The sequence below is a fragment of the Nilaparvata lugens genome, chromosome 6, assembly GCF_014356525.2.
Source record: "Nilaparvata lugens isolate BPH chromosome 6, ASM1435652v1, whole genome shotgun sequence".
Taxonomy (NCBI): domain Eukaryota; kingdom Metazoa; phylum Arthropoda; class Insecta; order Hemiptera; family Delphacidae; genus Nilaparvata; species Nilaparvata lugens.
Window position 1 is genome coordinate 53,244,648 of NC_052509.1, and position 13,318 is coordinate 53,257,965.

The 13,318-nt window shown below is 34.0% G+C and overlaps 1 protein-coding gene across 1 annotated transcript in view; it reads right to left on the reverse strand.

Annotated features, from left to right (window-relative positions):
- LOC111046943 (CCR4-NOT transcription complex subunit 1) overlaps window positions 1–13,318 on the reverse strand; it is an 80,951-nt gene that overhangs the window by 15,253 nt on the left and 52,380 nt on the right. The window contains 6 exon segments of the mRNA XM_039431257.1: window positions 13–156; window positions 1,274–1,420; window positions 7,312–7,548; window positions 8,473–8,598; window positions 9,557–9,668; window positions 10,815–11,121. Of these exon segments, the coding sequence (XP_039287191.1) occupies window positions 13–156; window positions 1,274–1,420; window positions 7,312–7,548; window positions 8,473–8,598; window positions 9,557–9,668; window positions 10,815–11,121 (1,073 nt within the window).

Consider the following 13,318-nt stretch of genomic DNA (forward strand, 5'->3'; position numbering starts at 1 on the left):
TCTTCGACCTACCTGTATACAATTGGGCGGTATGACGTCACAGAAGCCATAGTGATAGTCGCAGAGAAACTCGGGGAAGTCGTGCAGCAGGACAAGCAGCACCCGCAGCGTGCCTGGACGCAGGATGTGTAGTGTGTGGCAGAAGGCGGCTAGCACCTGCAACACAAACCACATTGAAAAACATTTTCAATTTACTAGAAATACTCCTATTACAAATCACTTATATACTTGGACTGAAGGAGTTAGAAGGAAGTAAACTATGCATGTCAACTGTTGCATTCCTAACCATACAATTAAAGCTGGGTTTTCGTTTGTGCGTAAATGCCGTCGTCGACCACGACAGGGTGAGGATCTCAGATTGGGTGGATTTCAATTTGTCCAAATAACATAAAAGATTATCTTCAATTATGTTTTAATGAGGAAGGTTGAGTTTATGCATTTCTATACTTTCAAATGGCAATATGTTGATAATGAAATGTTTTGATTCTTGAATAATAAACACAAATAATGAAAAGTTATTTGATCAGTTCTTTTATCACACTTGAAATTTGGACAATATGAATGTCAACAATGCTTGTCGTCGACGACTGCGGAAGTTTACGCACAAACCAAAAATGCACCTTAAGGAATGCTGGTTGGTTGACTCAAATAGCTGGATGATCAAATGTTATTACCATTTTTTAAAAGTGTGAATAATTTTTTTTTCAATAAGTGGGTGTGACTTTACCTACATTTTGATTTGGACTGAGGTATAGATTCGGAATGGGACAGTTTTGGGCATCATCTTGAAGTGCCTTTTCGTATGATTATAATAACTGACTATACTTGGTTGATTGATTGGATTATAGAATAATAATATAGAATAACTGCCTATAAATAATACTCAACCTAATGAGTAATAGAGTGTCATTACTTGGGATAACACAATTGTGCGAGTATTTCAACTTTTCGTTGTTTTTATTATCTACAATCATCAAAACATTTCAAATAATATGAACATATTGCCATTCAAAAGCCAAAACCTAACCTCCATAATCTTTAACCCAATTTAAAAGAACCTTTCAGGTGATGTTCATACCCTAGACAATTTGAAATCTCGCAGATCTGAGGCACTCCGAAATAAGAGATGTACAATACGGAAAAGAACAGCTTCACGTTCACTACTAAACAGAAAATAAAATGACGATGTCCGGTTTCAAGGACACTTATTATATTTACTGGACCATTAAGCTTTGATAGATTTGATAATGAATAATAGAATATTATTAGTGACCTGGAAGCTGATGGCCTCTAGAATGGGCTCGGGCGAGTTGAGTTCTAGGAAGAGCATGATGAAGAGGCGGTGATAGGGCAGCTGCTGGAATTCCAACTGGTGGCCCTCGTGGTCCTGCAATAGAACGCCTGCCACTATGCCCAACACCTGAAATTACATCAAACATAAGTTAAATATAAATGAAATAGTATAGGTAATGCAATGTCAATAGAAAGGTATAAATACTCAACACATCTAATACGAAATTCCAATTATTTCAACTTTCAACTAGGTTATGTTTACATTCGATTCACCGTACAGTGAATAAAAAAAACTGAGAAAAAAAATCAATTCAAAATTTTTATTCACAATACAAACAATTGAGGGTCCTGCCAACAAACCCGAAGGTTTTTCGGCGGGTGCCCAGTTACAGAAAAAAACGAGTTACAAAAGATAAATATTACACTTCAAAGATTTGAAGTATAAGATGAAAGAAAACAAATACAAATTGCAAAAATAAAAAAAGAAATATACATCAGATTTTGATAGAGAATTAATAAAAAAAAGGAAAATAACAAAAATTTATTAGAAAGGAATGAAATAAAAAAGAAAAGGGAAAAATTGTTTTACACAACATTTTGTTTTACAATACATTTTTTCGCCCCACTTGGATGTAATGAGCTGGTTTTCGTGCGTCATATGGAGGCCGAAAATGATTGTTTTCTGACCAGGCCGGTAAAAGTTTTACGGCCCTAGGGCTGTAAAATAACCTTGAAGTCAGCTGATTCTGATTTGATGTGAACGTGTTTACAAAATGGTTTATGAAACGGAATCAGTTTATGCTTCTAGAATTGAATAAGTATTCTGCAATAAGATACTATCATTTTATTTGGATGAATAAATACAGATAAGATATATATTATAAATTATTCAAATTCGATTTTCAGAGTAGGATAGAACTTCTAACCTAAACTTCCGAAGTCAACGACAACAAGCATTGTTGACGTTGACATTCAGATTGGCCAAATTTCAAGTGTGCAAAACAGCTGATCAAAAACTTTTCATTATTTGTGTTTATTATTCAAGAATCAAACATTTATAATAATATCATCTTATTGTCATTTGGAAGAATAAAAGTATAAACTCAACCTCTTACATAATTGAACATAATCTTTAGGTTATTTAGACAAATCAGAATAAAAAATAAAATACTTGGACAATTTCCTGATATTCATATTACCTCAGATTTGCTAGAGCTATCAATGAACTTCCTGTTTTGCTTTCGGAAGTGCTTAATAAACAATTATTCTCATATTTATATTGTTTATTTTTCTGTGTGGCGAAAAATAACGTTCTCACCATGGGCAAAAATGTTTTTCCGGCTCTCAATCTTTTCTAGTCCTCGGCCTACGGCCTCGGACTTGAAAACCGATTTCGAGCCGGGAAAGTCTCATTTTCGGCCCTAGGTGCGAAATATACTATTATCGTTGAGGCAGGCGGCAGTGACAATAAAAGGAACATTTTTAAAACTTCAGCCAGCAAAAATTGAAAAATTCTAATAATGTAAGCATATGCTGTCATTTTATTTAACTTGACCTTTCTTAAATTATGTGTACGTTTGTAATATCATTGGTATAATTTTATAAATTGATTGTGCTGTTATTATTGAGGTACAGCATTACATCCTTCTTAGAGTAGTCACGAATATTTGGAGGAAGTCTGTTAAACAGGTAGGGAATTACATAATGTAGGGATCTTTTACCATAAATATTATTGAATCTGGGTACTACATATCGTCGGCTCAGTTCCATAAGGTTCTATGTGTATTTTTGCTACTTTGGAGTTATCAGCGTTCAAAGTTTTCAAGCAGGCTCGAAATACACTCACACCAAAACTTACCATCTTTTCTCCAATGTTTTCAATGTTTTATGGAACAGATAACTTCTCAATCATCATTGGAACTAAAACAATGTTGTAATTTGAGGAATAGTTTTGGGAATTGAGAAAATATAGGAGACTGTCCACATGGAACCTTCTGGCTATTCATTTACATCACACATTTGAAACGACTATGTAACATAGAACCTTTTATCTCGCCATTTTTCTACTGTTGATATTTTTTAAATCACTGGAATATCTCCCTCCATGACAATTTCTCTATTGAAAAAACTATTATAAATATTATTAATTATCAATAAGAATTTGAGAATTTCAGTAATCTAAGAATTTAGATTTTTACAATACTGTGTTAAACCTTGAATTACATCTATACAATCATGACTGCAGTAAGGCAAGCAATCGATTTTTTATAAATGCAATTCTAGTAATCTAGTAATTATTCTAGTATACAGTAAAGGATGATCCATGGATTTGGAAGCCAACTCTATTAACTATTATACCAGCATTTTATTAACAGTGCAAGCAGCTTTATTGATCAAACATTATGGTCACTGATTAAAGATTTAGAGCTTATTCAAACGTTTATTACCTGGAATAATAATTATTATGAAGGGAACAAACTAAGAAATAGATAATTGTGTATGAATTGAACATTTTAAACAAATTAAAAGCTACGGAGCCTCATCAATACTTACTCTTCATTATCAGACTAAAAATTATCTCGGTGGATTGCTGAGTTCAAGCGTAGATCATCAACTTGGGTTTAAAAGATAATCTCGGTGAATTGCTAGATCGGGATCAGGCTAAAATGAGATAATATCAGGAGCAAAAATGATAATTTTGGACTTCAACTTAGACCTGCTAGGAGGCAGGTTAAAGTTCGGATTAAGCTATTAACTTGCTATTCTTTTTATTTTATTAGAAAAGTGTCAAATTGGGGTTCGTCATTGAATTCTGAACAATTTTATTACCCACAAAGTCTATTTAAAATGTTTTTCCACTGATGTTTAAAATATAAAACATAAGAAAGTGAGAATGAAAACACCTTTAACAACAACAAAATTATATACCTATCACGAGATGGGGGTCTGGGTGGCCTCCCCCGGAAAATTTTAGAAAAATACCCTCAATTTGGTGTGATTTCAAGCAATTTCTACTTGTAAAACTACATCCTAATAATGAAGTTTCTTTATTGAATAAATCATTATTTAATTTTTCATAGAAAATAATATATCATAGGCCTATGATATTTCAGTTCATATAACAAATAAATGGAAATATAATTTTATTAGTCATTCAATTGTTTCAAAAAATAGTTTCAAAGTTATCGTCTTCAAACCTATGATTTTCATGATTTTTACTCAGTACAAAAAATATATGGGGGATATATCCATGTTCCCAGATATTACAGGAGATTTGTATATCCTCCTGTCCCCGGTGGAAACTACTCTTATCATAACATTACTGGGACATTTTGTGGGTACCATACTAAAAAAAAGGTGCTGAAGCATTGGCTGAGGGAACTACGTTTCAATCACATGAAATGATTTACATCCATGATCTATTCATATTCATGCATGAAACTGAATGAACAATTATCAATACATGTTATAATATTGAACTTTCAATTGTTAAAGATGGTAAAAACAAAACTGACTTACTTCAAAAAGATCTTTCTGAAGTATTTGCTATACGCAGTTCCTAGCCCCCCCTCCCCCCAAGGATCAGATAAATAATGAAAATGCTGGTCTATCTACACGAATCCTTAAAATCTCATACTGATTTAATACTTTTTTAAACAGCAGTAGTATAATAATATTATTCCTCCTACAGTATCAACAATGTAGCAAAATTGCCTTGTAAGTATGGCTACGGGTAGGCCTACGGAGTAATAGAGAATATATTTTTTCTCTGTGGTATAGTTGAAGCTTAAAATAGAATAGGTACTATTATTGATCAGGAGCAATAAGTGAGTTATTGCATATATTTCAACGTGAGAATTAACAAGTTGCAAGATGTCACAGTGAAAGCAGAAGAAAGGGCGCATCAGACAATCAATGTATGTACAGAGTTGGTGAAAATTATGGAACCAGCTTAAAGGTTCTTTAGCTTTCTAACTTAAAGTTATTTTCCAATAAGAATATGATTCCCAATGAAATTGTTGAAACTGTTATTGTAAAAGGAAAATTTATCTGTTTTCATGATTTTTTAAGAAATCTGTTTCAGTGTATTCCTACTTTAGGACCTTCTCTGTAAGTTTATATTTCTAATAAATATTTCATGATTTAATAACTAATAATGTATATGTTTGTATTGATACTTCTACCACATTTGTATAAAACTGGGAAAAATGAAGCATTTAATAACATAGAACCACTAGCCACTTAGAGGAAGTGCAGCTGTTCAGACCTAATTATGCTCTGTTTCAGTATGATCACATAGAACCTTATGGCTAAAATCAGTGGAGGGGTAATGCACATGGGACATAATGAAAATATCAATTTCTAAAACTAAAATACAGTTTAACACATAGAACCTTTTACTGGTGCATTCTCTTTGTTTTTGGGGATCGATCTATGTCATAGCCACCTATAGTACAAGACCCCGGCCTACGATATTGCAACGTCGCAGTGTAGGCCTAGAATCTAATACATGATTGGTGGAAAAGACCAGCTGGTATTTTTTAAAATCTCTTTCACCAATCATGTACTAGATTCTAGGACTACACTGCGACGTTGCAATATCGTAGGCCGGGGCCTTGTATTAGAGGTGGCTATGTCTATGTGCATAACTCAATAAGCCCAAAATTGTCACATAGAACCTTATGGAACTGAGCCGACGATATATCTATACTACATATAAAACATCAGTAGTTTGAGGGCTCTTGCATGTCAGCTGTATACTGTCTTGTTCTGTTCGCCTGTCAGTCGAAAATGTCGAGCGAATCGTAACGTAAGTACTGTTCTGATATCAAATAGACCTTGATCTCGTTTGCTGTAACTGTTTAAATACCGACTTACCATATCGTCTATCAAATTTAATCACCATTAACCGCTGATTTAAGACGTCTTTCGCTTCTCTCATTGGATCACGTCGCATTAAGGTGATTCAATCAAGGTTCAATTGAATAGACATATGTGCAACCAGACCATATCCGACTATGTATGTTCAGAAATAACGTTAAACCTTTTGATAATAAATTGTTTCTATCCAGGGATTCAGAAGCCACAATTTTGAATAAAGTTCTACTGTACGGTACTTGTTACTTATTTACAATTTGTGTTTTTATTTATATCAAGTTGAATTTATTTTCAATTCTAGAAGTTTATTTCATTGCATACCTGCTCAGGCTACCCGGAACTCACCACTACAGACGTATAGTCTTGTAGGGGAATACATGCCATTCATGTTTTGTACTGTAGCTTACATATTAAATTTTTGGAATGAAAACAATTTGACTTTGACTTTTAATTTCATACAAAGATGATGGTTACTTGATCCATTTTAAACTGCGATGTGTTGATACACAAAAATATGCATTATTAATCGTTTATTACATCAAACTTCATGTCGGTATTAAAGAGACAAAATTATGCATCAATAATTATTCATGGATGACATTCATTTCATTCTGTATTTCAGTTTGTCCTGTATTTCATCGTTTTGTTAGGCCTATTTGTGTTCATTTCTAAAATTTTCAAAATAATTCGAATAATATGAACATATTGCCATTTAAAAGCAAGAACCTAACCTCACTAACCTTCCATTTTACTTTGAAAACCAAATAATTAAACAGAACCTTCAAGGTTATGTTAATCCATTTTTGTAGACAGGAAAAATAAAAATCTAGCCGATCTGAGATCTTCCCTAAAAAACACATAATCAAGTAAATGCTTGGGAGACAACAGGGTTACCTCAAAACTGTTTCTCCCAAATTTTGATACAGTGGAACCTCGATATAGTTCACCCCGTAATAGTATATTTTTATGCAGTCCCTTGATATATAGCTTTCAACCTTGATATAGTACACTCCGATTTAGTAGAGACTTCGTAATAATGCATTTGCGGCCCCTTGAGGGGCTAACAATGTCGAGGTTCCACTGTACATGAATATAACCTAGTCTAAAGAAGGTGATGTTTCCAGTTTCTCGTAATAATACCTTGTTGAGGAGATTAATCTTGGTAGCGGTGTTGGTGGAGTCGCCAGAGTGCTTGACGAGCAGCGCAATGAGCTTGACAAAGGCGTCGAGTGTGTGGAATATCTTGTTGCGAGTGTTGGCCTGTGAGCTGCTCTGGTCGGGCAGTAGGCGATAGCACAGCTCCACCACCATCTGGGTGCTCAGTCGGAAGAAGCGCGTGATCAGGTCGTCCGTTTTCAGGATGCCGTGCAGGTTCATCTGGAAGCAAAACAATCATATTACAAATCACTCCAAGGAATCGGTTTCTAGGGCATTTGTTGAACCTAAAGGACCATTAAAACCATATTAAATCTATAAGTGATGAGTGTCCTAGAAACTAGGCCCAAATTACATTAATCACATAACATACACCACAAATTGAACACATTCGCATTAGTGTGTGATCACATTGAATGCGTATATGTACAAGTGCACGCTTGGTTATGCGTGACCAAGCTTGCAGATAGAAAACAAAATCTGGAAAGAGCAATAGGAAGATTCACACTGAACGCTTGAAATTGCTAGTGAGTTCAGTGTGAGCAGCTACATGCAAATCAAAACATGTTTCAATGGCACTTTTCAAATTTGTTTTACGGCTCATGCTGAATGTGATCACACTCTTAGAGAGCGTTCACATATCTTATAGTTAGAGCGAGTTTCATTTATAGAGAAGTCTGCTTTAGACTTGAAGCTGAGGCATTTAAAAAACACAATTTGTTGTGAAATTTATTTATTTACAACAATATGGGAGAGCACACGAGAAACCCTAAAATTTGAAATTAATATATAATAAGATACTGCACACAAGGTGGGAAACAGATGTGTGAAAGTAATAAGAGTGAAACCAAGAAACTGTGAGTAGAATCTAAGACTAAGAATGAGGCTAACAGAGGCTAAGAATGAAAAAAGTTACATTTAATATTCCACTCTATGTAAGATGCTGAGGTTTAGCATAGGAAAAATATATGTCTACATTGGGTAAAGCTGCTCACATGCTTCCTTGAACTGACTGGGGTTCATATGAAAAAGGTCAAGTAAGTGACAAGTTACATTGTTTTGTTTGTGAAATGACAAAAAATGACAATTTGTTGGAATGACACGAGTGATAAGATGAATGATTTTATGATGCTTTTAATAAAATACCTGGTGGACAAAGCAGCTGAATGCCTTCTGTGGGTCCTTGGTGTTGGAATGGTAGATGGTGACCCACTCTCTCAGCAGAAACTCTGTCTTCTCTGTCAAGCCGGGTGGATCTTCGTAGTCTCTGGCCTAAAACAACAAACACAATACTAATTAATACTAAATCAATACTTATTAATTCATCAAAAATTTGTGAAACTTATAAAAATACAAAACGTCCTGAATGCACAGTCCAAGTTCAACCCTGTTCATGTTTACCCTGAACTAAATGAATATTGTCATAATTAAATTGGACCTACAATTTGTATAATAAATGCGATCAACTTATTAAAAAAAGGCTAAATTATGATAAAAAACATTCGAGAAAAAATATTTGGGTTGATTTTACCATAGAATAAGAAAAGACAGAGTACCTATTTTTTTTATATAAACTGCGTACTGCGTATTTTTGTACAATAATGGATATCAATTATCAATATAATAATAATTAATATAATTTGATAACCCATTAATCCATATTATCAAATGAATAGTAACATTATATTAATCCAGCATTCTGGAATAATAACCACTTGCATGCTGATGGCTCAATTATACGCTGAATAAAGGAAGTTGAGACAAAATATCAATGTTGTCAAATTGTGCGAAATTTCATTCTTTTCTTCTTTTCATACAAGCCTATATAACTGATGATGGTTATTTATTTTGACAACAGTCGATGCAGAGTTGTCAATTTGAATATCCAATCATATGGGCTTGCAAGAAGAGACTGAAATTTCGTACATTTTGCCGACACGGATACTTTGTACAAGTCTCAACTTGTTTCATTCAGAGTCAACTGGAATAAGTCTCAACTTGTTTCATTCAGAGTCGACTGGAATAAGTCTCAACTTTTTTTATTCAGAGTCAACTGGAATAAGTCTCAACTTGTTTCATTCAGAGTCGACTGGAATAAGTCTCAACTTTTTTTATTCAGAGTCAACTGGAAAAAATCTCAACGTGTTTTATTCAGAGTCAACTGGAATAAGTCTCAACTTGTTTTATTCAGAGTCAATTGGAAAGCTGAATTGAAAGGTGTTTTACTCACCCTGACTTGTAGAATGCCCGAGTGTATTTGGGCAGTGGGACCTCCTGGTGCTCGGTCACCAATATAGTTGGGATCATGGCCAGAGCGCAGCACCTCAATCAATGTCGCCAATCTATTAAACAAAGAAAATATGCTTCAAAATACAATTCAACATGAAAATCAGGCAGAAAATTGGACAGATTCTATCTTCTAGGGCCTGGACACACAGAGAGCTATCTGCGGGCAGCGATCAGAGCAGTCTCAGGAGGATATAGACGTCCGAGATGTAGATGTCTAAGACCGCTCTGACCGTATTTTAAATTGTTTGTCAAATTTTTACTTACAAATTACAATAAACAAATATGACTATTTAACGATTTTGCACAGACTACTATGACCAACATTTTAATATTGGTACAAGCTTGCAGTCAGAATGAATTTGACTAACATATAGGATGTTGCCCAAGGCTCAAAAAAGATCACTTAGAACACTAATACTACATAATCATAGACTTCATGCATCTGTAGCTAATTTGATGTAAGATAGGTTTGTATTCACAGTTTTTTCAATTAATTAAATTCTTTGAGATTGGGAGATCCTTTTTTAATAATTCTGTAGAAAAATATATTCCAACTATTGTCTGTTTTTCTTTCCCTGTGTAGAAATACTGAATACTTCCAGTACCACTTTCTTGTGTAACAATACTTCCGCTACCACTGATACTTCTTCTTCTTTTAAAGCTTCTTTGTATTTAGATTTTGGCAAATAGAATTCATTCATTCATTCATTCTTCTTTTTCTTCTCCATATTTTTATCTTCTCCTTCTCCATATTTTTCTTCTACTTACTTGTTCTTCACCTTCTTTTTTATTCTTCTGACTTACTGTTCTTCTTCTACTTGCTCCTCTCCTTTTTCTTCTTCTTCTACTTGCTCTGCTCCTTTTTCTCTTCTCATTTTTATTTTTTCTCCTTCTTCTCTTCTTCTTGCAATTCCCCTATTATTTTTCTCTACGTTTTCTTTTTCTCCTTTTTTTATTTTTCTCTCTTCTTTATTTCTTTTTTTTGTTCTTCTTTTCTTCTTCTTCTACTCGCATTACTCCTTATTCCTTTTCTTTCTTCTCTTCACTTTTCCCCTTCTCTTATTTCTTTTTCTCTCTTCACCTTCTTCTTTTTCTCCTTCTTCTCTTTTCTCCCCCCCCCCAGCGTTCATCTCCGTCCCATTCCCAACTTTACTCGCTTGTTTAGATCTACTAATCTATTGCATACAGCTACTACTGACCCCTCAGGCGGCTGGCGATGGTAGAGCGCAATGCGCTGCAGCACATCGATAGTGTTGCAGAGGTCCTGCTCGGTGACATACTGGTTGGTGCGGTCGTCGACCAGATAGTGCTGCACCAGTTGCATGGCGAACGCCACCGCCACATAGTTGATGCCACTCTCCATCGAAAGCGCAATGTGCTGGTCGTACTGCGCCACATTCACCAGCTGCTGCCTGATCAGCATGTCCACCGCCTCCACGTTGTAGCGATACTCTTCGCGGCTCTCCATCAGGCACCGGGTCACCTGCTTGTTGATCCACTGGATGCCTAAAAACACCACACAAAATTCAATATTATGAAGTGATTAACATAACCTATTTTTGGACAATTTCTATCCAAATTTAGGAAAGGAACAGTTTTGAGCTTCAAGCCTGTTGTTCCTTTCCCAATAGAAAAAGACCTTTTTCATGTTTGGCTCGATCAAAATAAACTCACACTCTATGTTGTTAAAACCAAATATTTGCCAATATATTTTATGAAAAATAGTATGCCAGTTCAAGAATGTCTCAAGCTTCACTCATGTAATGACCACCTGTCACTTACCTGTAATTGTGAGACGCTTGAACAGGTGAAAAAATACAAAGATTGCAGGCTTTGTTGGACTCATATGGAATACCTCAAATGTCGTATTCGTAGACTAATATATGCCTTTCGACAGTTGAGGGAGGTTCTTTCAGTCTATCAATTGAGAAGGACATACTTCGCCTATGTTCAATCAATTAATTATGGAATCCTGGCCTGGGGTGGAGCATCCTCGTTCACTTTGAAAGCTGTCGGAATTGCACAGCGAGCAATCATAAAGACTTGCTTGAACCAGGATAGTCGCTATCCGACAGAACTGGTCTATCAAGAATTTCAGGTCCTTGATGTGCGACAGCTATACATAAAATCACTTTTAATTTTCATCCGAAGCAATAAGGATGCAATATTTAATCCTCTTATCCATCCTTATCAAACACGAAATATGAATATATTTTTGGAATTTTACAACCCAGATTAGTTAGCAATTGCAATAGATTTAATAGTCATTACATATGCCACATTCTTTATAGAAATATACCCGCCAACATAAAGCAAATAGAACCCCTTAGCCTTAACATATACAAACGATTTTTTAATATGTGGTTACTTGAAACCGGCAGGGATGTCGCTGATCAGCTCATCTACTCCTCTTACCGATTTTGATACTATGTATATATTTTTCTTGTATTCATCATCATATATATATCATCAATATATTGCTCATAATTTATCATTGTTCAAGTTCTAAATTTTATCTTGTGTGCCATGTTAAAGCTATATACCATAATAGTTATATTGTACTAGTTCAATTCAAAAATATATACTGTCTCCACTAAATTTAATTAACTTTCATTTTTCAAGTTATGTTGTAAATATTTATTACCGTATTTTCTTTTTAGTACCAAGTTGTTTTTCATTAGAACTCTTTCCCCACACACAGACTTGTCTATGTGGGGAAAATTCACAAGTGTTTTATATTATTTATACATGTGTACTGTATTTGTAATGATTTTGTGAATAAACTCAATTTGAATTTGAAAGTTCATATTGAGTTAAAAATGATATTGTATCTCTGTAAATTTGGTATAGAGTTTCTGGGAAGGATATTTTTAATATTCTTTCCAAAGAATGGACGTTGATATGTCCAAAGCCACGCCAATTTATGTAGATACATTACAATATTATCTTGTATAGTTATTCCAAATTGATTTTTTTCATATCATTGTAACATGTAGAACTTGAACATCAATAATTATTTTCTTAGTTTATGTTATGTAAATTCATCTAAAACTTTGCTGTATTGTAAGCTATTTTATAAGTGTATAAGCCAGTATATTGCAATCTACATAAATAAAGTACTCAATCAATCAACCAATTTATAAAGAATGAATCTATAATATTATAAATAAAACAACTGACTTACACATTTACGAGACAGGAAATACACGAATGACAAATAATCATGTTTGAATTACTGGACTGATTAACTTGAAATTTGCATAAAGATTTTATAACTTACATAGGATGGTTATAGACCTACTCTCACTTTCGTTAAAATATAATAATTTTTGTAATTAGAACTAGTTTATTCGATTTGTGATACAAAGTTTAGAAAAGAGCCTAATCGAATCGTTTTCTATTATAAATTATTACAGTTGTTAATACTTTCTATATCAGCATAGAAATATAAAACTAAATTCAAACCCTTGCGGAGAACGGGTTACCAGCAGCTAGTCAAAATAAATATTTCTACAAAAAAATGTCCAAAATATATTTACGCCAAACGAGATGAAATTTGTATCAAACCTAAAATAATTTATTTGCAAGTTTATGATTTTAATCATTTTTCATTAAACGGAAATCTAAATTGAATGCCCTCAGTTAATATGATTGAATATTCATAAGCATTTTGGATATATGTAATCTCATTTACTTTTCTTTG